General features: G+C 63.8%; 4 protein-coding genes across 4 annotated transcripts; all 4 read left to right on the top strand.

Moving 5' to 3' along the window:
* The first annotated feature begins 391 nt into the window (after window positions 1-391).
* RSKR (ribosomal protein S6 kinase related) lies at window positions 392-4,035 on the top strand. The gene is made up of 12 exons (XM_064729197.1): window positions 392-510; window positions 598-807; window positions 1,459-1,542; window positions 1,619-1,687; window positions 1,830-1,899; window positions 2,553-2,660; window positions 2,791-2,831; window positions 2,919-2,946; window positions 3,079-3,168; window positions 3,240-3,328; window positions 3,398-3,508; window positions 3,599-4,035. The coding sequence occupies exons 1-12, from the start codon at window positions 454-456 to the stop codon at window positions 3,818-3,820; spliced, it is 1,179 nt and encodes a 392-aa protein (XP_064585267.1). The 5' UTR covers window positions 392-453; the 3' UTR covers window positions 3,821-4,035.
* A 291-nt stretch (window positions 4,036-4,326) lies between these two features.
* Window positions 4,327-13,528, top strand: SPAG5 (sperm associated antigen 5). Its single transcript, XM_064729520.1, has 24 exons — window positions 4,327-4,537; window positions 4,700-4,801; window positions 5,011-5,390; window positions 5,517-7,379; window positions 7,460-7,652; window positions 8,187-8,279; window positions 8,391-8,516; window positions 8,794-8,913; window positions 9,144-9,236; window positions 9,374-9,508; window positions 9,632-9,725; window positions 9,794-9,887; window positions 9,979-10,060; window positions 10,499-10,632; window positions 10,920-11,085; window positions 11,238-11,427; window positions 11,545-11,616; window positions 11,761-11,884; window positions 12,158-12,269; window positions 12,471-12,551; window positions 12,636-12,779; window positions 12,928-13,002; window positions 13,189-13,269; window positions 13,351-13,528. The coding sequence occupies exons 1-24, from the start codon at window positions 4,514-4,516 to the stop codon at window positions 13,456-13,458; spliced, it is 4,686 nt and encodes a 1,561-aa protein (XP_064585590.1). The 5' UTR covers window positions 4,327-4,513; the 3' UTR covers window positions 13,459-13,528.
* Window positions 13,529-15,393: 1,865 nt separating this feature from the next.
* On the top strand, window positions 15,394-19,235 carry ALDOC (aldolase, fructose-bisphosphate C). Its single transcript, XM_064729304.1, has 9 exons — window positions 15,394-15,526; window positions 16,455-16,577; window positions 16,659-16,870; window positions 16,962-17,016; window positions 17,105-17,265; window positions 17,758-17,841; window positions 17,925-18,099; window positions 18,180-18,379; window positions 18,744-19,235. Exons 2-9 carry the CDS (start codon window positions 16,466-16,468, stop codon window positions 18,837-18,839), a joined length of 1,095 nt encoding a protein of 364 aa, XP_064585374.1. The 5' UTR covers window positions 15,394-15,526; window positions 16,455-16,465; the 3' UTR covers window positions 18,840-19,235.
* Window positions 19,236-19,674: 439 nt separating this feature from the next.
* On the top strand, window positions 19,675-24,118 carry PIGS (phosphatidylinositol glycan anchor biosynthesis class S). The gene is made up of 12 exons (XM_064729299.1): window positions 19,675-19,743; window positions 19,844-19,983; window positions 20,057-20,168; window positions 20,591-20,680; window positions 20,817-20,908; window positions 21,423-21,621; window positions 22,106-22,248; window positions 22,338-22,452; window positions 22,591-22,736; window positions 22,838-22,938; window positions 23,241-23,451; window positions 23,533-24,118. The coding sequence occupies exons 1-12, from the start codon at window positions 19,704-19,706 to the stop codon at window positions 23,806-23,808; spliced, it is 1,665 nt and encodes a 554-aa protein (XP_064585369.1). The 5' UTR covers window positions 19,675-19,703; the 3' UTR covers window positions 23,809-24,118.
* The last annotated feature ends 2 nt before the right edge of the window (window positions 24,119-24,120 follow it).

Raw genomic sequence — 24,120 nt, 5'->3', positions numbered from 1 at the left:
CCCCTTGCCCTTCCCCAATAGTTGCTCAAGGCACCCCATTTGGGGCTCAGGGCACCCCTGGGCTCAGTCTGTGCCTTCACCCCTCTGCAGTTCTCTCTGTGAGCCCAGGGCCATGCTGGAAAAGGAGAGTGTTTAAATAAAAAGGACTGCAGGGACTGCAGGCATCCCCTCAGGGCTGCAGCACGTGGGGTGTAAAGAGAAAAGGAAAGGTTGAAGGGGGAGCCGCAGAGTGTGCAATGAGGGGGTCCCGGAGAGGGGCTGGGATCAGTCCCGGGGGTCCTGGGTTGGGGGTGGGATCGGTCACGGGTGGGTGTCACCGTGCAAGGGGCAGCCGCTCCGCCGAGCCCCGGGGCGGGGGGTGGTCGCGGCGGGCGGGGCGGGGCGGGGCAGCGGGGTTATGTAAGGCGGCGATTACCGGGGACCGGGCCCGGGGCGCGGCCGGGTGGCGCCGCGATGGGAGCGACAAGCAGCGGCCCCGGCTCGACCCCGGCTCCGGTGCGGCCCCCCCAGGTGCGTGCGGCGGCATCAGCCCCGGGGATCCCCCCGGGCATCCCCCGCCCCGAGGTCCCCTCGCTGACGCTGTCCCCGGTTCCGCAGGGCCGCGGCGTGGGCTCGTGGGTGCGGGCGCTGTTGAGCCGAGCAGGGTCGGTACCGGTGTCGGTCCCGGTGCCGGTACCGGGGCTCGCCCTGGCCCCGCGGGGCCCCGCCGAGGAGCCGCCGCTGCCCGGGTGGCCGCTGCCGCAGCTCGTCTCGTTGTTCCTGCCGGAGTTCCCCGTCCGCCCCTCCGCCCGCCAGCAGCAGCTCAAGGTGCCGTCCCGGAGCCCCCACCCTCCGAACGGGGTCCCGCTGCATCCGAACGGGATCCCTGATCGTGCTCCCCCTGCATCCCGCCCCGGCAGTCCCGGGCGCCCTAACCGGTCCCCTCGCACCCTGTACCGGTGTCCCTGCTCGTCCTACCGGGCTTCCTGCACGTCTCTACCGGGGTCCCCCAGCGCCCTGAGCATCCTCCCGTGCCGTCCGTGCATCCCGTGCCGCCATCCCGGCATCGCCGGCTGCCTTACCGGGCTCCCCTCGCACGCTCTGCCGGCTCCCTGCGCATCCTACCGGCGTCCCCGGCCGCTCCGCCGGCTCCCCTTCCATCCCCGCCGCCGCCAGGTGCCTGTACCGGGTCTCGGTGTGTTCTACCGGGGTTCCTCTGCACCCCACCGGAACGTGGCAACGCAGGGTTCTGTGCATTCTGTCAAATCCACCGCTGCCTCCTTGGGGTCCCCGTGTCCCTGTGCCCCATACTGGGTCCCCATGAATCCTGCTGCGGTCTCTGTTGGGTCCTCCAGGTCCCCATGTGTCCCCAGCGCCTGCTCTGGGTGCTCTGTGCCCCTCACCTTACCCCATGCAGGACCCCATCCTGAGCCCCCCAAATCCACCTCCATGGCATGCTCAGCCCGTTCCTCCCCTCAGATCCTGGGCTTCGTGGCCAAAGGCTCCTTCGGGACCATCCTCAAAGTGCTGGACTGTGGGAGGGAGAAGGTGTGCGCCGTGAAGGTGGGTGCTGCCCCTGGGGTCCCTGGGTGCCCCCACCTGCCTTTGTGCCCCCCCTTGACAGCGCCTCGCCCCCCAGGTTGTGCCCAAAGTGGAGGTGCTGCGCCGTGACACCCTCAAACAGTGCAAAGAAGAAGTCAGCATCCAGGTGAGGGGGGGCCGGGAGGGACCCCGGCCCGTGAAGGGGTTCAGGGCGGCCATGGGGACCCCAGGAGCGGCGGCTGGGAGATGGCAGGAGCGGGGTCCCCGGGCGCGGGGGCCGCTCACTCTGTGCGCTTTTGTGTCCCCAGAGACAGGTCAGGCACCCGTTCGTGCACGGGCTGGGGGACAGCTGGCAGGGCCAGCGCCACCTCTTCATCAGTGAGTGACCATCTGCCCGCGGGCCCCCCCTGCCCGCGCACGTGTCCCCGCCGCCCGCACACGTGTCCCCGCACTGCGCGCTCCCCCCGCCGCGGCCCCGGGGCCAGCCGGGCGCTCCGCCTGCCGCCTCCAACCCCGCACCCACCGCGGCCTGCGGGGGGACACGGATGGGGACAAGCCACGGCGGGGCAGGGACCAGTGTGGGGGTGAACAGAGCACCCCAGTGCTGGTGCCTGCCCGGCCCTGATGGCTGTGTCACCTCAGTGCCTGCGGTTTGTGTGCTCCCAGTGCCTCTGTGACCCCCAAGGACCGCTTGGTCACTTTGGTACCTCGCGTGGTCCCAGGTGCTTGTGTGTTCCCAGTGCTCACAGGGCTCTGGTGCTGATGTCACCTTACTCATCCCTATGTTACCTCAGTATGTCACCCAGTGCCCGTATTGCCCTGCTGCTTGTGCCACCTTGCTGCCAGTGTGCTCCAGGTGCTTGTGCCACCTTGCTGCCTTAGTAACCCCAGCACCTCCACCACCTCAGTGCATGGCTCCAGTGACCTCTCTGCACCCCTGTGCCAGCCCAGTGTCTGACCCCTCTGCACTGCTGTGCCCGTGTCAGCCCAGTGTCTCTGGTGCCAGTCAGGCCTGTCACCTGTCCCCACAGTGTGCACCTACTGCAGCACGGGGGACCTGCACGCGCTGTGGCGCACAGCTGGCTGCCTGGCCGAGGCCACCGTCCGCCTGTTCGCCGCCGAGCTGGTGCTGGTGCTGGGTGAGTGACCCCCCATGCTGGGGACAGCAACCAGTGGAGACCTGCAGGCAGGGTCAGCCACCCCCAGGGTGGCAGTGGGAGCTGTGCTGGGAGGGGACACATGGCATTGATGGCTCTGTCTTGTCCCCAGTGTACCTCCACGACCTGGGCATCATGCACAGAGATGTCAAGGTGGGTGGCAGTGGGGCTGGAGGATGGGGTGGGGGGTCTCTGAACCCCCAGCATGGAGAGGCCACCTCAGTGCCTGTCTCATTTCAGATGGAGAACATCCTCCTGGATGAGAGAGGTAAGAACCTGGTGGCACTGCCTTGGGGACACCCGGTCCGTGGGGACACCCTGTGAATGGGAACACCCTGGCAATGGGGACATCCCATCCTTGGGGACACCCTGGCAATGGGGACACCCTCTGGCCCCACAGGGCACCTCAAGCTCACTGATTTCGGCCTCTCCCGGTACCTGCAGTGGGGCGAGCGAGCCCACACCATCTGTGGCACCCTGCAGTACATGGGTAAGGGGGTTGTTCTGGGGGGCTGTGCTGGGGGGCACAGACCCCCAGGTGCTCACCCACTCCCCCCACAGCCCCAGAGGTGCTGAGTGGGGGGCCCTACAGCCATGCAGCCGACTGGTGGTCCTTGGGAGTCCTGCTCTTTGCCCTGGCCAGTGGGAAGGTAAGGACCACAGGGTGGGGGGACAGGGACACCTCAGGGAGACCCTGAATCCACTCTGTGCTCCCCCAGTTCCCTGTGGCTCCAGCGGGGGACCATGTGGCCATGCTGGAACGTGTCAAACAGAGCAGCTACGAGAGCCCACCCGAGTTCAGCCCCGAGCTGGCCCGGCTGCTCGCCGAGGTAACCCTTCTGCCCGGATTTTGGGATCCCCATTGGGCCCTGGGCTGGATGCCGAGATTTCCACTCTCACTGTCCTTTCTCTGCCCGCAGCTGCTGTGCCACAACCCCCTGTACCGCCTGCGCTACCTCCACCACTTTCAGGGCCACCCCTTCTTCCGCGGGGTGGCCTTCGACGCCGAGCTGCTGCAGAAGGACCCGGTGGTGGTGGCAGTGGCCCCGCGACCCCCCGAGCAGCCCCCACCCGACCCCGCCACCTTCGCCGACTTTGACTACGACCTCGCCGCGCCCCCGGACCGGCCCTGGCCTGGCTGAGCCACCACGGCTGGGACCCTCGGCATCGCTCAGGGACATCCCCACACGGGCAGCGGGTCGGACCCTGCTGGGCCGGGTCCCCCAAGGGGTCACCCGGGTACCCCCCGATCTCCTCCCCGGGTACCTCAGCTCTGTACCTCTCCCCGCGGGAGCAATAAACCCGAGAGCCGCGGGCACTGTTGCGGTGCTGCCCTGACTCGTGGTGGGCAAAGCGGGACCACCGGGGCGGGGGAGCAGGGATGGACAACCTCCCTCGGGGCGGGCTGGGGCAGGTCTGGGGGGCCGTGTGGGGTGGTTATCCCGGGACAGGCGATGCAAGAGGAGCTAAATCCGCCTGCCCATCCTTCTGTCCATCCGTCTGTCCCTACCGGCGCTGTGCCGTGCGGCAGGGGCGTGGCCATTGGATGAAGCCACGCCCACCCACCTGTCAATCAGCAGCAGCGCCCCCGTCCCAACGGTCGCCCCGCGGGGTGACGCGCGGGCGGCGCAGCCAATCAGAGCGGCGGGTGGTTTTCAAACCGGCGGCGCGCGAGCGGTGGCGGGGCCCGACCGGGAACCGAGACCAGCCCTAAAACCCCAACCCGGCGGGCCCGGACCGGGAACCGGGACCGAGACCAGCCCCAACCCGGCGGGGCCGAGGTTGAGAGCTACCGCAGCCGTAGTCGAGGCCGATACCGGGATCATTGCCGGGCCATGCGGCGCGCCAAGACCCCCGCCGTGAGTGCGGGCCGGAGCGGGGTTGGGTTTGGATGTTCCGAGGGTCCCCGAGGGGGCGGCGGGTGCGGTGCAGCGCTCCCGGTATCTGTGTGTGTGTGTGTGTGGTGGGGGGGAGCTGCCGGTGCTGCCGCCGGTGACCCCCCCGCCCCGGTTCCCCGCCAGGCGCAGCAGCGGCCCCGGCGCGCCCCGCTGCAGGAGCTGCAGCTGCAGTCGGGCGCCGACCGGACCAGCCTGACCCCTCTGCTCCGCCGGCTGCGGCTCAAGGTCGGTGTGCGGGTTAACGAACGGGACGGGCCGGGTAACGGGGTGTACTGGAACCGCGAATGTTGGGCGGGCAGATGGTGCTGGCGCAATGGAATGACGGGCGTATTTCCTGCAGGGGGGAAATGGGGACACTGGGGCGAATGGCTGCGGGTGCAGGGGTAAAGGGCAGGGCTGCCCTGACCCCCTTTTCCCCCTAAAATATGCTGTAGGACTGTGCCACCCCGGTGCCCTGTGCCCGGGGCCCCCGCAGCAGCATCACCACGGTGCCTTGCACCCCAGGACCCCCGCGAAGTGCTACCATGGGCCCCCCCAGCAGCACCACCATCCCAGTGCCTTGCACCCTGGAGCCCCCCAGCAGCACCACTTTGGAGTCCCCCAGGACCTCCACCCGTGACCTCGGGACTCCCATCTTTAAGCCTGGTGCCTCTGAAGCTCCCAGCAATGCCACCCTTGTTCCTGGTTCTTTGGAGAACTCCAGCAGCACCAGCCCAGAGGCTCCTGGCTGTCCTGTCCCAGTGTCCAGCACACTAGAGCTCCCTGACAACGCTGTCTCAGCCCCTCTGTGCAGTCCAGTTCTGGGCCCCAGCACCTCAGAGCCTACCAGCAGCACTGTGCCAGCCTCTGTGTGCAGCTCCATCCCTGTTCTCATGACCCCAGAGCCCCCCAGCAGCACTGTGCCAGTCTCCCAGTGCAGTTCCATCCCTTTGCCCAGCACCTCAGAGCCTACCAGCAGCACTGTGCCAGCCTCTGTGTGCAGCTCCATCCCTGTTCTCATGACCCCAGAGCCCCCCAGCAGCACCATTTCAATCTCTGTGTGCAGTTCCATCCCCGTTCTCAGCACCCCAAAGCCCTTCAGCAGCACTGTGCCAGTCTCCCAGTGCAGTTCCATCCCTTTGCCCAGCACCCCAGAGCCCACCAGCAGCGCTGTGCCAGTCTCTGTGTGCAGTTCCATCCCTTTGCCCAGCACCCCAGAGCTCCCCAGCAGCACTGTGCCAGTCTCCCGGTGCAGCTCCCTCCCTGTTCTCAGCACCCCAGTGCGTTCCAGCAGCACCATTCCAGTTCCCCTGTGCAGCTCCATCCTAGGATCCAGCACCCCAGAGTGCCCTGGCAACACTGTGCCAGTCTCCCCATGCAGCTCCATGCCACTGGCCAGCATCTTGGAGTCCCCTGGCAGCACCATGTGCAGCCTTGTCCTGGGGCCCTGCGCTCTGGAATCCCCTGGCAGCACCACCCCAGGACCCCCCAACATTATGAGCTCAGTGTCTTGCAACCCAAACTCCCCAGGCAGCTCTGCTCTACCCCCGTGCAGCTCTGGGTCCCCTGGCAATGCCAGCACAGCCTCCTGCACCCCAGGGCCCCCTGGCACCAGCTCCACTCCGCAGAAGACTCCCTTCCGCAGGTGGCGAGCAGCACCTCCAGAATTTTCCTGCAGCTCTGCGGCCTCGGAGCCCCCATCTGCAAATGGGAGTGCTGATCATCTGCATTGCCAAAGCACCCCTGAGGGAGCACAGTTCCCCACCCCTGTCCCCCCAGAAGAGAGCCCACCTGGCCTCTCTCCCATCAAGGAAAGTGGGTTGGAGCCTGCTGGGTCAGAAGCCACTGTCACCCCTGTCACATCGCCTGAATCAACCCTGGGTACTGTGTCCTGGGTGTTGCCGCTGGTGTGGCTGGAGAAGACCCTCAACACCTCGTTCCTGACGGAATCTCTGCAGCACAGCCTGCCCCTTGGCAAGCTACAGCAGGATGCCAGCAGCAGTGTCACCCCTGTGCCCACTGCTGTCGCCAGCACCAGCACGACCCCTGTGCCAACCGTGGTTGCTGGCACCAGCACAACCCCTGTGCCCACTGTGGTTGCTGGCACCAGCACAACCCCTGTGCCCACTGTGGTTGCTGGCACCAGCACAACCCCTGTGCCCACTGTGGTTACTGGCACCAGCACAACCCCTGTGCCCACTGTGGTTGCTGGCACCAGCACAACCCCAGTGCCCACCATGGTCGCTGGCACCAGCACGACCCCTGTGCCAACCGTGGTCGCTGGCACCAGCACAACCCCAGTGCCCACCATGGTCGCTGGCACCAGCACAACCCCTGTGTCCACTGTGGTTGCTGGCATTGACACGACGCCAGTGCCCACTGTGGTGGCTGGCACCAGCACGACCCCAGTGCCTACTGTGGTGGCTGGCACCAGCACGACACCAGTGCCAACTGTGGTCGCTGGCACCAGCACGACCCCTGTGCCCACTGTGGTGGCTGGCACCAACACGACCCCAGTGCCCACTGTGGTGGCTGGCACCAGCACGACACCAGTGCCAACTGTGGTCGATGGCACCAGCATGACCCCTGTGCCCACTGTGGTGGCTGGCACCAGCACAACGCCAGTGCCCACCACAGCCATTGGAACCAGCATAACCCCAGTGCCCTCTATGGCCACGGGCACCAGCATGACCCCAGTGCTCTCCATGGCCACCGGCACCTTCATGACCCCTCGGGATGTGTGGGACAGGAGCATGAATACATCCAGGGGAAGCCTCCCCTGTGCCAAGGACAGTGCTGCGGAAACAGACTCCCTGCTCTGGCAGTAAGTATGAGAACATGCCCCACCTGGCTGTGGCACCTGTGGGTGCTGTCCTTGCCCTAAGCCCCTCTCTTTGTCCCCAGCTGTCCCCGGGAGCAGCTGAAGACCCTGCCACGGGCAGAGCTGGAGGGGAGGCTGGAGAGCACCCTCATCATCATCGAGGCCCTCTCGCTGCAGCTGCGCGACTGGCAGGAGAGCCAGCGGCCGTGGCCTGGCGCGGGGCCGGCCAGACAGAGGAACGCGCTCACACAGACGGACACCACCCACCCCGAAGGGGTAAGAGCCTCTCTGAGGTGATGCCACCCTGTCCCCTGCAGCCTCAGTGCCATGACAGTGTCCTTGTGCCGCTGGCAAGCAGTGACCCCGTCTGGGTTGGTGGAGTGGAAGTAAAGCGCGGCTGCTGCATCACGCGCCCGGTGCTGCATTATCATGCCTGGATCAACCCGCTGAGTCTGCTGGATTTGAACCCTCGTGGGGGAAACATCCCTGGTGCACGTGGCAGGAGGAGGGGAGGTGTCATGGCTGGTCAGCTCTTGCTGGCCCCAGGGTGGAGCGGGGCTGGTGTGAAGTGCCCTCTGCTCTGGAGGATGCCCTTGGGAGGAGGCAGCGCTGCCTCGAGCTGCGGAGGAAAGCAGAGGCTGTGCAGTGGCAGTGGGGAGTGGAGTGGGATCTGCAGCTGGAGCTGGGTGTCTGGTGGCTGTCACTGGCCATGAGTGTGCCAGATCTCAGCCACACAAGGCACACGTATCCCCCTGGTGCTGCCTGTGCCAGCTGCCATAAGACAGACCAGTGTCTCTGTCCCTTTCCCAGAGCACCTGGAGCAGCCAGAGCCTCCTGCTCCGGGGCCTCGCTGATGCCGCTTTTCGGAGCTTGCAGGATGAGCAGGGAGCCCTGGTGAAGGAGGTGAGCTCCACACATCCCTGTGGTTCCCCTTTCCCCTGGGTTCTGGGAGACCTGTTGGCACTCACAGCAGCTGTACTTGGTGCCTCACGGTGCTGTCACCTCCCACTGCAGGAGCAGGAGAGGACCCTGGTGCCTCAGGCTGTGCCTGAGAGTGCTCCCAGCAAGGGGCAGAGCTGCCTGGAAGAGCGGGATGCCATCAGGCGGCGAGTAGATGAAGCCCTACAAGCCAAGGATCAGGTAAGGGGGCAGCTGTTGTGGGGTCGAGGCAGTCTCAGCTGTCCTCATGCCTTTGGTGGGGCATCCTGCATCTCCACCCATTTCTGGGGATGAGAATCTCCCTGGCATTCCAGAGGAAGAAAATCCTAAGAAGTGCTGTGTGATGGAGCCCTCTGGATTATTTTTGGCACGGGCTGTGCCCCCCTGGGAGAAGGATTCCTAGGCTGGTGCAGGGATGGCTCCTGGGAGTTTCCCCTTGTGTGACAGCGTGGCTGGAGCAGCATCCTTTCCTCTGCAGGGATATCTGTTCCTGGAGGCTTTCTGTGCCCACGCCAGCGCCCAGATCAGTGCCCGTGACCAGAGCCTGGCCTCCCAGCAAGAGCTGAGCACGCTGCTGGCCCAAGCCATCAACCTGCAGGTACTGAGTGTGGTGCCATCCCCAGCTGCCCCATGCTGGATCAGGGCATTGCCACATCCTGAGCTTGGGTGATGCTCTGTGGTGGGCTTGGGGGCACCAGAGGTTTTCTGGTGCTGCTGCTGGGAAGCTGCTGTAGATTTGGCCTCAGGGCTGGTACTTTTCTTCCTTCATGGCCATTAAATGTGGCTTTTCTACCACAGCAGTGCTGACTCATTCCTCCTACCCTACAGGCATCCCTGTCTGCCGAGGCACAGTCTTTCCGAGAATTCTTAGATGCCACCTTTGAAAATCTGGAGAAGGAAAGGAGAGCCCTGGATGAGGAGGTGAGGGGTGTCCAGTGGGGGCTCAGCCCTGCCAAGGCTCTGTGCCCTGGGTGCCATGACCTGTCCCTGGTCACACAGCAGGACAGTGCCATGGCAGTGCCACACTGAGCTCTGCCTGGTGCTGTCTCCCTTCCCAGCGGGAGCAGATGAGGGCCCTGGTGTCCCTGTCCCATGGCCTGTTGGAGCGTGTGCCTGGCAAGCTGCAGAGCTGCTTGGAGGAGCTGGCTGCCACACGGGAACAAGCAGAGGAAGCTCTTCAAGCCAAGGAGAAGGTACAGGGGTGCCTCCTCTCAGTGCTGTGAGGTGTCTGAGGCACAGGGTGATTCGGAGCACCCCTTGGTCTGAGAACACCCCATGGGGAAGAGCACCCCAGAATAAGCACCATGTCTCCACAGGTATCCTGCCAGCTGGAGAAGACCTTGGTGACCCTGAAGGACACAGAGGCTCAGCTGGAGCAGCTGACAGTGGCCAACTCACGCCTGGGCAAAGGTAGGGGTGGGAGACGTGGGGGCTGGAGCTGCCCCTGTCCCCCTGGCTGACAGCTCTGTCCCTTGCAGAGCTGAGCTCTGTGATGATAAATCTGGCCAGCGTGGAGCAGGAGCGGGATGCACTGCAGCAAGAGAACGAGAAGCAGTGGGAAGAGATGGCCCAGTGGGTTTGAGCCTTTTTATCCTGAGCCCCATCCCACCTCTGGCCCCCAAAACACAGCACCCCCTGATCCCATTGCATCCCATCCCCTCAGGCTGGCTCAGGAGAGGAACTCCCTGCAGCAGGAGTGCCAGGAGCTGTGCCAGGAGCTGGGGGAGGCCACCGAGTGCCGGGAGGTAGGAGCTGCCTGACCTTGCCCGTGCTGTCACGCGCTGCCGGCCCCCATCACGGCCTCTCCTCTCCGGGAAGGCTGGCAGATGGCCAGGAGCAGGATTAGCCCTCCTACGGAGGGGGATGAGCTCGTCAGGGCAGTTGACATCCCGCACGTAGCGCAGCTTTTCATCCTGCCCGGCAGGGATTCCCAGGGAGGGGGCTGGGCAGCTCTTGGAGATAGTTTTCTTGGAGATAAATTTCCCCTGCAGGCATGGAGCTGTCCCTCAGTCTTTCCTATGTCCCCAGTAAACTGGTTTGTGGGGTTTGAGCTGCTGGGATAAAGCTGCCCCTGATTAGAAACAGCACCCTGAGGCACGGCAGGGTCTGTGCTGGGGGTCTCAATGAACCCCCTTGGGTCTCTGCCTGGCTGCTCAAGGCTGTGTCCCCCCACCCTCTTACAGTTCCTGGATCAGGAGAACCAAATGTGCCGCACGCAGCTGCTGGAGGTGGAGGCCAGGCTGAACTCCACGCTGGCCACGCTGCAGGAGCGCGTCCTGCAGCACCAGGAGCTGATGGAGTCCCACCAACACCTGCGGTACTGCCCCACTCACCAGCTCCACTCAAACCCCTCTGTTTCTGGGAAATCAGGCCCTTCCTGGGGTGTCAGAGGGGACATTTTGACCACTGCTGCTCCAGTTAAGTGTGGTAGTCCAGGTGGGTGGAGGAGGCTATGGGGAAGGACAGCAGATCCCATATTGAGGGAAGCTGCCTAAATCTGCGGGATTTGCACAGTTGCTGGTTCATGGTGAGAGGCAGGCATGTCCTCTTCCCACATCGAGGAAGGGAAATGCTGCTCCTGCTGAGGCTGATGCCATCCCACAGGGAAGAGCAGGCTGCCCTCAGCAAGGAGCTGGACAGCACCAAGGCCGAGCTCCAAAACTTGCAGACAAAGAGGAACAAAGTTTCTTGGTGCTCCACGAACATTATGGAGAGCAAGATGCGGTTGCAGGAGCTTGCTGACTGCCTCAAGGCTGCTCTGGAAGAGCAGGTAGGAGCCCTGTGCTGGGGACAAGCATGACAGGATGGCCTGGGGGAGGTATCACACATTCGTGCCTCTCCATGGCATGGCTTTGAGACTCTGTGCTTGCTGGGCCAGTCACAAGCTGCACTCTGGTGCTGTGCTCTCCTTCCCCTCTGAAGGATGATGATGATGCTCCATCGAGAAGCAAAGCCTGGACCCCAGGTCCCCGCACCCCGGGCTGGCAGACCCCACGCCATGCCTGGACCCCAGCCTTCCGCACCCCGGCCTTCCACACCCCAGCGTGCCACACCCCACACCGGGCTGGCAGCTCCTTCGTGGGCAGCGTCCTGAAAGCTGTGGCAGGGAAAGGTGAGCTGGCACCCCCCCTCTGGGTTTTGGGGAGTCCCAGGACAGGGATTGCTCCCTGCCGTGCTGGGGGATGCACAGGGCTGGGCACAGCCGCTGTTCTCTCCTCTCCTCTTGTAGAGGCCAATGAAACCAGCAGAAGTGGGAGTACAGTTGCCAAGGACAAAGTTGCATCTGTGTCAAAGGCAATAGGTATTGGGGCTGTCACCCTGTCTGGGACCCTGCTCTGAAGCTGCAGGGCTGCTGTGCAGAGGGAAGAGCAGGCACACCTTCCTTTGTGTGCCCTGGGGTTGATGTTCCCTCTGTGTTGCTCACAAGGCTCTTTCCTGCCTGCAGATCCTGAGGACACTCTGCTGGAGAGTGTGAAGGAGCTGAGAGCTGTGGTCTCCAGCCTTGCCATGCTGAGCTCCCGCATCCAGGAACTGGAGCAGAGCGAGTTCAGGGCACTGCAGACAGAGATGTGAGTTCAGAGTGGGCTCGTGTCAAGGGTTGGGCAGTGGCATCACTGTCCTGGGCATGGCCTTTCCTGCAGGCAGCCTGCGTGGGTCTGCCTCTTGTCCAGCCCTGGATTAGACCTCTCCTGTCATGGCTAGGTGGGCTTTTTCCAGCTGGCTGGGCTGGACCAGGTGTCTTCTCTCACCATGGGCCCAGGGACATACCCAGGGGGGGTTTGGTACCTGATGCTGTGCTCGGCTGTGGTCCCCACATTCTCACCACCACTGCCCTCTCCCAGCTCTGACCTGCAGCTCCGTCTGAAGACAGTGACAGCTGAGAGCCAGGAGAAGGTGGATGCCCAGGCTGCCACCATTGCCAAGCTGAATAAGGCACTGAGGACCAAGCTTGAGGTGAGCCAGAAGTGGGCCAGCCCTCACCCCAGGGCAGAGCCGAACTGGGACGGGCGCTGATCTAGGACATGGAGAAATCTGGTGATGCCCCATGGGTGCTCCTGGCTTGTCTGACCTCCTCAAACATGAGAAAACCTGCTCTGGGTGCTGGGGGTGGCCAGAGCTGGGCACTGCCTGACCCTGCTTCTTCCTCCCTGTCAGAATGAGAAGGAGCTGCAGGACGTGGTGAAACAGCAGGAAGAGAAGATGTTCCAACTCATTGACAAGAGCGGGGAAGTCATGGTGGGTGAGGGGGGCATGGCTGGGCAGCACCGTGGGGGAATGCTGGGCACAGGACCCCTCTCAGTGTCCCTTTTTCCCCTGTAGAGGCTGAAGGCAGAAGTTTCTGAGCTGAAGCGCTTGCTCCAGCGTGCAGAGACAGAGGCCAAGGTGCTGTGGGAGGAGATGAGGGGCAAGGAGCACCAGGTGGACACTGCCTACGTCCAGGAGCGGGTCATGCTGCGGCTGGAGGTGAGGCTGGGGAACTGCAGGGCTGAGGGCTCCTCCTGTCACCTCACCATGGACAAGGAGACCTCTGCAGACCTTGCTTCTCCCACCCTGTCTCCCACTTCAGAGCTTTCCCCCACAAGGATCTCAGCAGGGCTTGCTCCTTTTGCAGGTGGATAAACTGCGCCTGCTGCTTGTGGAAAAAGAGGATGAGAACATACGGCTCACTGAAAAGTACCTGGAGCAGGTATGGGGAGCCTCAAGGGGCTGTCCTGGCTCCAGTCATAGAATCAGAATGGTTTGGGTTGGAAGGGACCATAAGGGTCACCTAGTTCCAACCCCCCTGACCTGGGCAGGGGTCCCCTCTCCTTTCTGGGCTGATTCCTACCCAAGTTTGGAGCAGAGCTCTGACGGGCATCTCCCACCACCACAGGCCCGAGGGCTGGAGATGAAGTTCCATCATACCCAGAAAATGCTGAGGACCCATGAGGAGATGCAGGAGAAGATAAAAGAGGTGAGATTTACAGTTTATTTCTCACCCTTGCTGTGACTGCAACACCACCAACCCAAACTCTATTGCTGCTGCTGTGCCCAGGTCCTGTCGACTCTCCCTGAGGTGGCTCTGGGTTGCCAGGAGCTCCAGAGCCTGCTGTGCTACCTGGGCCTGAAGCCAGCCAGCAAGGAAGCTGCTGAGCCGCTATAGCCTGTAGCCTGAAACCTTTCCTGTTGTTAATGTTGTAATTATTTATTGAATAAAGTTGTGTTGGCTTTTACCCTGCCTGCTGTGTGCATTCAGGAAGCTCCTGGTGCTGTGGGTGGGGACAACTTGTCCAGCCTGTGCCGGTTGCTCCTGTTCCGTCACGGGGCTGCGGGCACAGCTCCCTGCCACCCCAGGGCCTCTCCTTCTTGGCGGGGGACACGTCCCCCGCTCTGTGCCAGTGTTTGCTCTCAATAAGGGCCCGCGTTCCCCAGGCTCCCACCCCGCGGCCCCGGCAGCAGCCAGAGCGCCCGGGCTGAGCCAGCTTCCCTCCCCTGCTCCCTGCTCCTCCTCCTGCCCTAGATTCCCTCCCTGCCCTGCTCTGCAGGGGCTTGTCTGGACCCTGCACCCCATCCCGGGGCTGCGGGCACGAGCCTGTTGCATGAAACTTGTTCCAGAGGTTGGATTCCTCTCCTTATCACGGATGGTTCCAGAGGTTGGATCCTGCACCCCTGTCACGGGGCTGTGGGCACACACACGCCTGTTGCACGAGGATGTTTCCCCCTCCCAGCCTGGCTCCAGCACGCAGCATCCCATGGCTCAGCCAGTGCTGGGAGCTCTGCCAGCTCCTGCTCCCAACCCCCCTTGGTTGCTGCTGCTGCATGGAGGGGGGGCTCCCTTAGGGGCTCCCCAGCTCCCAGCACAGCTCCAACCTCACCTCCCTTCTTCCCTGCGGGGGCAGCTCCTGTGGGATCCCCCTCCCAGTGCTCCTGACCCCGAGGATGCTCCCCACCGCCATGGGGACCACGCGGCACCCTCCCTCCCCTGCGATGGCCCAAAATAGCAGCACTCCAACAAGTGCTCTGGTTTTTAATGGCCTCTTTCTCCTGCCCAAGGGGGATGGAAATCACCTTCCCCTGCCCTCTGCCACAGCCGTGTGGGGCGGGTGCCGTGACACGTGGGGCGCTGGCACCAATTTATCTACCGGGAAATGTTTGGGGCTGTGCCTGCATGTCCCGGGTGCGTGGGTGGCTCGTGGGGAAGCAGTGCCCTCTGCTCCTTGGCCCTGCCTTCCTCCCTGCCCTGTGACCCCACGGTGTCAGGTACAGCTCCCAAGGTGCGAGGTCAGCAGTGGGGGGCCCTGGCTGTGGGATGCAGGGAACTGTGCTCCCTTCCCTGGATTAGGGCCATGCAGGGTGGCTGAGCCTCCTTTTACGGCGGGATTCAGCACAGCGGGGCCCTGGCAGCCGTCCCCTGGGGCGAGTGGGGACACTGGTATTGTCCCTGTGCCGGCTCAGGGTGGTTTTTAGGGGGGTTGGTCTCCTGTGAGTGTCCCCACCCTGTCCTGGAGGATCTGGGGCTCAGTGCTGCTGGTTCCTGGGCACAGTGGTGGCCTAGATGGGGTATCCTGCACAGTAACAGTGGCCCCAGCCTGGGGGTGGCACAGGGGGGTCCCTGGCCCAGGGGTGATGAAGGGGAAGTCTGGTTTTAGATAATAGTGGAAATAGGGGGCACAGCCTGGAGGTGGCACAGAGGGGTTGCTGTCCTTAGTTGGCAGTAGCAATAGGGGGCCACAGCAGGGTCCCCATCAGCAGCAGGGGGGTGGCAGAGGTCCCTGCCCATAACCAAGTAGGGGTGGTGGGAGAGAGGGGTCTCCAGCAGCAACTGGAGATGGCACAGTGGAGTGCCTGGTTGGCATGAGGGGGCCTTCCCATGACTAGGGGTGACTCAGCTGTGTCCCTGGGCGGCGGCAGGGGGGGCACAGACGGGCCCCCATCACCAGCAAGGCGTTGCAAACGTGTGATACAGCGGGGTCCCCAGCCTGGGATTGTCACCTTAGGGTCGCCAGCAGCGCGGGGGCTGTCTCCGGCGGGGGGCACGACCCCGGTGGGAGGGGGGGCCGAAGCCGGCGGGGGGAGCGGGCGGCGGCGGGGGCGGGCCGGGGCGGGGCATGGGGCCGGTCCTGCCCGGTGCCGCCCCGCCGGTCACGTAGCTCTGCGGCACCGCAGCCACATTTACCGCGGGGCCAGAGCGCGCAGCCCGCAGTCCGTACTCGTCGCCGCCGCCCGACACGGTACGGGGGAGCCGGGGGTCGGGGAGAGCCGAGGGGCCGGGGGGAGCTGCTCGGGGAACAGCCGGGGGATCCCGCCGGCGGGAGCCGGCAGCCCCCCGAGCATCCCGGGTGTTTCCGTGCGGCATCCCGGGGGTCGGTCCGCGCTGGGGGGCTCCAGGGCAGAGAGACCCCCGGGCATGGGGGTATTGGGGATTTGGGGGGACTCGGGATACTCCCTCTGCGCTGGCGGAGCTCGAGTTCCTACGGCGCCGGCCGGGGGATCGAGCGCCCCGGCTCCTGGGGGCATCACCGGCCCCGCGACGGCGCCAGCCCCGGGGTATCGCCATCCTTGGAGTGCCCCAAACTTTGGGTACCTCCATCCCCGGGTTGTGCCGCCCTGGGGCTGCTCCGTCCCCCATTCCCGGGCTGTTTCCGTCCCCCCGGTGTCCCCACGCCCGTGTTATCGTCATCGCCCGCGTAACCTCCCCGCGGGTTATTCCCGACTCTGGAGTATCTCCGTCTCCGGGGTACCCCAAAGTCCGGCTAACTCCAGACTCAGGTAGATCCTCCCTGGGGTTTCCTTTACCTCTTTTCCCGGAGTATTTCCGCCCCCCCGGCACCCCCATCCCCGGGCTGTTTCCGTTCCTCGCGGGGTATTCCCATCCCCAGGGCACCCCCATCCAGGTCCCCTCGTGTCCTGCGTGGGTCCCCGCGGAGCTGCGCTCCCTCAAGATGGCTGGGCTGGGGGCGGGCTGGCAGGCAGGCAGCAAAATGGCTGGGAGCTGCCCGGCATCCTCCACGATCCCTGCCACGAGGCTTACACAACGCGCCCTGGCCGCTGGGGTCGCGCTGGCAGCCCCGTGGGGTCCCGGCTCCCCGCGGAAGGGGCTGTGCGTGGTTTCGGGGTGTCGCCGCGCTGGTGCGTGACTCAGTCCCCGTCCGCTCGCAGCCACCGCCACCATGACGCACCAACACCCCGCGCTGACGGCCGAGCAGAAGAAGGAGCTGTCGGACATCGCGCAGCGTATCGTGGCCCCGGGGAAGGGCATCCTGGCAGCCGATGAGTCCGTAGGTCAGTTTGGGGGGGAATCTGTCCCGCCACCCCTTTTCCCTGCTCCGGATGGAGGCTGACGAGGGTGCTGCGTGCCTGCAGGGAGCATGGCCAAGCGCCTCAACCAGATTGGGGTGGAAAACACGGAGGAGAATCGCCGGCTGTACCGCCAGATCCTCTTCAGCGCCGACAGCAGGGTGAAGAAATGCATCGGGGGCGTCATCTTCTTCCACGAGACCATGTACCAGAAGGCTGATGATGGCACCCCCTTCGTCCAGATGATCAAGGACAAGGGCATCGTTGTGGGCATCAAGGTGTGGGGGCTGTCCTGGTGGGTTTGTGGGGTGCTCAGGGTGCTTGGGGGGTGCTGGTGAGGCTCAGCACCGCCCTCCTCTCATTCCACAGGTGGACAAGGGTGTTGTGCCTCTGGCTGGGACCGATGGCGAGACCACCACGCAGGGTAGGTGCTGCAGGGGCTGTGGAGTGTGGAGCCAGGGGGTTTGGGGCTGGAGTGTTTGGGGCCATGGGGCTGACGTGCTGCCCCCCAGGTCTGGATGGGCTGTGGGAGCGCTGTGCCCAGTACAAGAAGGACGGGGCAGACTTTGCCAAGTGGCGCTGCGTGCTGAAGATCAGCGAGCACACTCCCTCTGCTCTGGCCATCATGGAGAACGCCAACGTCCTGGCCCGCTATGCCAGCATCTGCCAGCAGGTATGTGCCTGCTGCCGTCCCCCCACAGGGTGGGCAGTGATGGGGAGGATGGTATTGACTTGTGTGGGCAGGTATTGCCCCACGGGGGTGGGCACACATCTGTGAGGCTCAGCACTGCGCCTGTGCAGTGCTGGTGATCCCTGGGGATCATCCCCAGCGGCTGCACATAACCCCTGTTGGGTAACACCTCACGTGGGTGGGCATGGGGCATTGCCCTGTGGCACGGGCATCACCCACAGGGTCAGGTGTCAATCCATGGGGCCAGGCCTTGTTACATGTACCTCACAAACCTGACATTACCCCATAGGGCCCAGAACTGACCCTCCCAGCTTGGGCATCCCCCCATGGGGCTGGGCATCACCACCAAGGGGGGCCTTGAGCCTCGAGGCTGGGCATTGCTCTGCAGGTCTGAGCATTGTCCCACGTAGCTGTGGGGCTGAGGGGTGCGCAGGGACATCACTGTGATGGCATCTGCTGCTGTGCTGTTTGCAGAACGGCATCGTGCCCATTGTGGAGCCGGAGATCCTGCCTGATGGTGACCACGATCTCAAGCGGTGCCAGTACGTGACAGAGAAGGTGAGCGGTGGGCTGGCAGCAGGGCGGGCACCGTGCTGTGCCATGCCATGCCAGGGAGACTCCACGCTGCCTGTCCTCCCCAGGTGCTGGCAGCTGTCTACAAGGCACTGAGCGACCACCACATCTACCTGGAGGGGACCCTGCTGAAGCCCAACATGGTGACCCCTGGGCACTCCTGCCCCACCAAGTACAGCCCGGAGGAGATTGCCATGGCCACTGTCACTGCCCTGCGCCGCACTGTGCCCCCAGCCGTGCCAGGTACCAGCCCTGGCATGTGGCAGAGACCAGGAGAGCGATCCCCTGTGTACCCTCCCGTGCCATAACCCTGCTCTCCACAGGTGTCACCTTCCTGTCTGGGGGTCAGAGTGAGGAGGAGGCTTCCATCAACCTCAATGCCATCAACACGTGCCCGCTGGTGCGGCCATGGGCCCTCACCTTCTCCTATGGGCGGGCGCTGCAGGCGTCGGCGCTCAGCGCCTGGCGCGGGCAGAAGGACAACGCCGAAGCTGCCACCGAGGAGTTTGTCAAGCGTGCAGAGGTGATGGGGGTGGCCCTCCTGGGAGGGCAGTGCCAAGGGCTGGGGAGCTGGGGACACTGTGTGCCCATGGGAGGGGAGGTGGCTGAGGACTATGTCCCACAGGCTGATATAAAACACCGAGGGCTGTGCCCTGTAGGATGCCAAGGACCATGGTCCCCATGGAAGGGACACAGTTCTGTCTCTGTGGGGGGACATTGAGAGCTGTGTTCCCATAGGGGAATGATGGGTGTCAAGGGCCACATCCCTGGACTCTGCTCCCCAGGTGTCCCCAGGAGCTAGGGGACCCTGAAGGCCGTGTCCCCAGTGACTTGGGGACCTCAAGTGACACCCCAAGCATAACCACTGACCTTTCCTTCCTCTGCAGGTGAACGGACTGGCAGCGCTGGGCAAGTACGAGGGCAGCGGGGACAACTCGGGGGCCGCCGGGCAGTCCCTCTACGTGGCCAACCACGCGTACTGAGCCCCGGCCGGGCACCCCACCGGCCCCGGCCCCCGCCCCGGCCCCTCCCCGCCACCGCTCACACCCCGCTTCCACCCCAGCCGCCCAGGGGAGCCGCCACGCGGGGAGGGGAAGGGGAGAGCGCCCCGCGGCATGTCCGCAGATGGAATGGGGGGTCCGGCTCAGCCGGGCTCAGGGGGGAGCCACCCGGGGGCCCCTTTGGCCGGGGGCTCCGGCCGGGCCGTGAGGGGAGGAGGGCAGGCCGCGTGGGGGGCAGGAGGGGAGGCCTGGGGGTGCCCCTGCCCTGCCGTAGCTTTGCAGTCCTGGTCGCTGCCGCCCTTGGGGCGCCTGTGTTGTGTTCGCCGTGTGCACCCCGTGTACCAAATAGCCTAACAACGAATAAATGGTAGAGACAGCGCTGTGCCGCCTCTTTTCTCGCACCCCGGAGCTCTTATCCCCCGCCTCCCGCTCCGGGCATCACCGGCAGCGTGTTGTGCTCACTTACGCAACGAGCTGTGCTGGGTCTCAGCCCGCCCACACACATCGTGAGGCTCCGTGAGCTTGGCAGGGGGTGGGTGGGCTCCGTCTACGGGCGATGGGGCTGGTGAGGAGCTCCTGTCCGCTCTCTCCGTGTCCCCCGCCCGTCCCCGTACTCGGCGCTGCTCCGGTGCCCACGGGAGGCGACGCCACATGTCCCTCCGCGGCACTCGTAGAGGGCAAAGCTCTCCGCCTCACGGCCGATACGTGCTCTGATTGGTTCCGTTGCCCGCCCGTCTGTGCCGCCGCGCGGCGCATGCCGCGCCCATTGGGTGGTTTAGGTATTCTGAGCTCTGATTGGCTGCGCTGGCGCAGGGCACGCCCCCGCGGCTGGGCCGGGAAGTGAAGATGGTGGCGGCGGCGGCGGCGATGGCGGCGGATGAGGCAGGTACTGGCGGGCGCGGATGCTCGGTGCTTGTTCGCTCTCTCCCCGCTCCCCGACCCCGCTCCCTGAGGAGCCGGGCCGGTGCTGAGCGCTGTCCCCGCAGAGCGGGCGCGGGGCCGGCGCGCCGCCCTGTCCTTCGCGACCATCGCCGTGGTGCTGGGACTGCCGCTGTGGTGGAAAACCACCGAGACCTACCGGGCTGCCCTGCCCTACGGGGACATCGATGGGCTCAGCCAGCAGCCGGTGAGCGCCGGGCCGACCGGGGGGCGGCGGCTCTGGGGGCTCGGGAGGCCGGGCTGACACTAGCCCTGTGCAGGTTCAGCTGGTGGTGCCCATGGCCGTGGTGTTCGCCCCGGGATCGGTGCCCGGGGACCTGCCGAGGCCGCTGCCCTTCAGGGACGTGCAGGAGATGGAGATTTCCGTGAACTGTGAGAGACTACCTTGTCTGTCCCTGCCCAGTCTGCTCCTCATGGGTGGCCTTGTCCTTTTGTGGGGGTCCCAACCTGCTCGTGGCTTCACTCCCCGAGCCCCATTCATCAGCATCACCCTGCCCTGAGCTGGCAGTGCAGGGAGCCGGGGTGGGACAATGAAGTCCCAGGGTGCTGCAGGGAAGGGACAACTCCATTGGCTGGGGATGGGGATGATGGAGCCCTCGGAGGGTGGGATGTGTCTGGCTGGTGTGGGGCTGTCTCACTGCCAGTGTAGTGCTACATGCCATAATGGTTCATCCCACTGGCACCCAAAGGACCTCGTGCTGTGTGTCCCCTGGGGTTGTCCCTTGTCCCTGTGAGCACTAGGCTCCTGTGGGGGCCTGGGATCAGCAGTTTCACTCAGATTTTCTGCCCTGCAGTGAGAACCAGTGTCACGTCCCGCTATGAGATGCGCTATCGCAGCACCACGGCTCAGGAGGAGGCAGCACTGGCTGCAGCCACTGCACGAGGTACTGGAGCAGGGAATTGCTGGGGAGCTCCTTTTCCCGAGGCTGGCACAGCAGAGAACACGCTTTGCTTTGTGTCAGAGCGAGACAGGGATTGGAGTGAAATTCCCAACCCTGGCAGTGCTTTCATCTTCCCCAGAGGCTGACGCTGCTCTGTACCCGCTGCAGGACACCACCCTGGGCTCTCTGACCATGTACGTGGTCCCTGAAACCTCCTCTCTCCTGCCTCAGGTAAGGAGCAGCACCCTGTGTGTGATGGTGTTCACAGGGGTCTCAGGATAAGGGAAGAGACGAGGAAATGACTCCATGTTTCAGAAGGCTTGATTTATTATTTTATGATATATATTATATTAAAACTATACTAAAAGAATAGAAGAAAGGATTTCATCAGAAGGCTGGCTAAGAATAGAAAAAGAAAGAATGATAACAAAGGTTTGTGGCTCGAGCTCTCTGTCCGAGCCAGCTCACTGTGATTGGCCCTTAATTAGAAACAACTCTGTGAGACCAATCAAAGATCCATCTGTTGCATTCCACAGCAGCAGATAAGCATTGTTTGCATTTTGTTCCTGAGGCCTCTCAGCTTCTCAGGAGGAAAAACCCTAAGGAAAGGATTTTTCATAAAAGATATCTGTGACACCCTGTGGCGCCATCCTTTGTGTGATTCCCCCCTGGGAGGTGGCATGTGTCACAGGTGGCTGTCACAGGTGGCACCGTGCTGCTCTCAGGGCTCTGCTCCCATCCCCAGGGCATCAGTGTCTACGTGGGGAAGCACCGCAGCGCCCTGCTGAGGGCTGGGGGTGGCCTGGCTGCCCTGCAGGCCCGGCTGAGGGAGGTGACACAGCTGATGTCCTTCACTGCCGCCTCCATCGCCGCCGCCCTCTCGGACCGCGTGCCCGACGGGCAGCTGGGCCCCGACGCACGGCGCAACCTGAAATCCAGCCTGGGTACGGATCCATCCCTGCTCCCTGGGCTGGGACACCCTCTGCTCCTGGGGAAGGTGTTCCCAGGCCTCAGGAAACCCTCTGTTCCTGGGGAAGGTGGTCCCAGTCTCCATGAAACCTTCTGCTCCTGGGGAAGGTGTTTCCAGCCTTCAGGAAACCCTCTGCTCCTGGGGAAGGTGTTCCCAGTCTCCATGAAACCTTCTGCTCCTGGGGAAGGTGTTCCCAGGCCTCAGGAAACCCAGTGCTCCTGGGGAAGGTGTTTCCAGGCTTCAGGAAATCTTCTGCTCCTGGGGAAGATCCCATTCCTGCTCTACTTGTGGCATCCCTGGCTGGCTTCTGGGCTAACAGACCTCTTTGCCTGTAGCAGTTGTTTTGTTCTGTTGGTGTCACTGCACACTGGGGTGGCCCAGGGAGGAGGGGACAGGCTCTGCTGCTCTTGGGAGCTCTGTCACAGCCTCGGTGGCTCACAGGCTGTGGGTCCTTGCAGGGTATGAGATCACCTTCAGCCTGCTGAACCCTGACCCCAAGTCCCACACCGTGGACTGGGACATCGAGGGGGCTGTGAACCGCTTTGTGAAGCCCGTCCTGGACAAGCTGAGCTTGGTGGCCAACTTTTCTGTGGATTCACAGGTGAGGGCTGGGGGAGATGGTGGGAAAAGCTCAGCCCTGACCTCCCTGGGGTGCACTTCTCTGCCAATGTGTCCCTTGTGTGCCTGCAGATCCTGTACTACGCTGTCCTAGGAGTGACACCACGCTATGACAAGGAGTCCTCCAGCTTCCTGCTGAGTGCTCACAGCCTCCCACATGTCATCAACCCCGTGGAGGCCCGGCTGGGTGAGCACTGTGCTCGTGGCTCACTGGGGTCTGTCTCATGGCTCCCTTTCCCCCCAGCTGTGAAGGAGGAGCTGGGCTGCGGGCTGCTCTTGCTGTCCCTGCCAGCCACAAGGGTTCTGTGACTCTGTCCCGCTGCAGGCTCCAGTGCTGCCTCACTCTACCCCGTGCTGAACTTCCTGCTCTATGTGCCAGAGCGCTCCCACTCCCCTCTGTACATCCAGGACAAGGATGGAGCCCCAGTGAGCACCAACGCCTTCCACAGCCCTCGCTGGGGTGGCATCATGGTATGGGAACCACAGGGGTGCTGAGACAAGGTGGTGGCTCCCCTTTCCCAGCTGTTGGCTCTGAGGCCCTGGCTATGCCTCATTAACATGCATTCCCACAGGTTTACAACGTTGAAGCCCCTGCTTCCCCCCAAGCCTCCCTCCCTGTGCATGTGGATGTGGACATGGCACGAGTGATGGAGGTTTTCCTGGCCCAGCTCCGGTGAGGATGTGCTCTTCCCTCCCCAGGCCTCTGTGGAAATCAGTGGGGTCAGAACAGGCTGTACCCAGACAGCTTGTTCACTCCTCCCTCTGTGGGCTCTGAGGATGGCTCTCTGTGGCCTTCAAGGTGCTGGCTACTGGCCATCACTGCTCTGTGGCCAGGAATGTTGGCACATCTCCCATTTCCTCAGATGGCTTATCATGCCACACTTCCAGGAGACAATTAAGCAGGGAAGAAGAGGAGGGAGCTCATGGGAATGAAGCCCTTCTGATGTGGGCTGGGACCATCCCTTCTGCTCCCAGGTTACTCTTTGGGCTGTCTCGGGAAGAGGTGCCCCCCGAGTTCCTGCTGGAAAGCCCAGGGAATGAGGGGCTGGCAGACTGGGAGCTGGATCACCTGCTGTGGGCCCACACCGTGGAGAACATCGCCACCGTGTCCACCACGCTGACCTCGCTGGCCCAGCTCCTGGACAAGATCGGGAACATTGTTATCAAGGATGATGTTGCCTCTGAGGTAGGGCTGGGGAGCAGAGGGGCTGAGGGTCCCTGTTGCCCTCCCTGGCCAGGACTGACCCTTGGTGTTGTTCCCACACAGGTGTACCAGGCAGTGGCCTCAGTGCAGAGCGCTGTGACCGAGCTGTCCCTGGGCCACCTGCTCGCAGCTTTCCAGGCCAGCAAGGAGGCTGTCACCTGCTCAGAGAGGGCCTTCTTTGACCCATCTCTCCTCCACCTCCTCTACTTCCCTGACGACCAGAAATTTGCCATCTACATCCCTCTCTTCCTGCCCATGGCTGTCCCAATTCTCCTGTCCCTGGCCAAGATTGTCCGGGAGACCAGGCTGCGGAAGAAGGAGCCCACCAAGATGGACTGAGCGATGCTGCCCTGCCTTGGGGCTGTCCCCACCCTGTGGGGTGGTGGTGTCACAGACTCATAGCCCAGAAAAGCACCCCAGGGTCCAGGCCTGGCTGCTTGGCTTGGGTATGCCAGGGCCAGGATGCAGGAGTGGGAAGAGGCTGCTTTGGGAAGTGGGAAGGGGTCTCAATTTGGGTGCTGAGCTGTCCTGCACCCAAAGAGAGGGGAGGGAGGGTGCTGCCTTTGTGCACCCCCAGCCTGGTGCTGTGTTTAGAAGGAGCTGCTGTGTAAATAAAGAACCCCCTGTTCTCTGGGGGGGCTGATGTGGGGC

Source organism: Zonotrichia leucophrys, chromosome 19, assembly GCF_028769735.1.
Source record: "Zonotrichia leucophrys gambelii isolate GWCS_2022_RI chromosome 19, RI_Zleu_2.0, whole genome shotgun sequence".
NCBI lineage: Eukaryota > Metazoa > Chordata > Aves > Passeriformes > Passerellidae > Zonotrichia > Zonotrichia leucophrys.
Note: the sequence above shows the minus strand (reverse complement) of the source record. Positions and strands in the feature narration are given on the sequence as shown.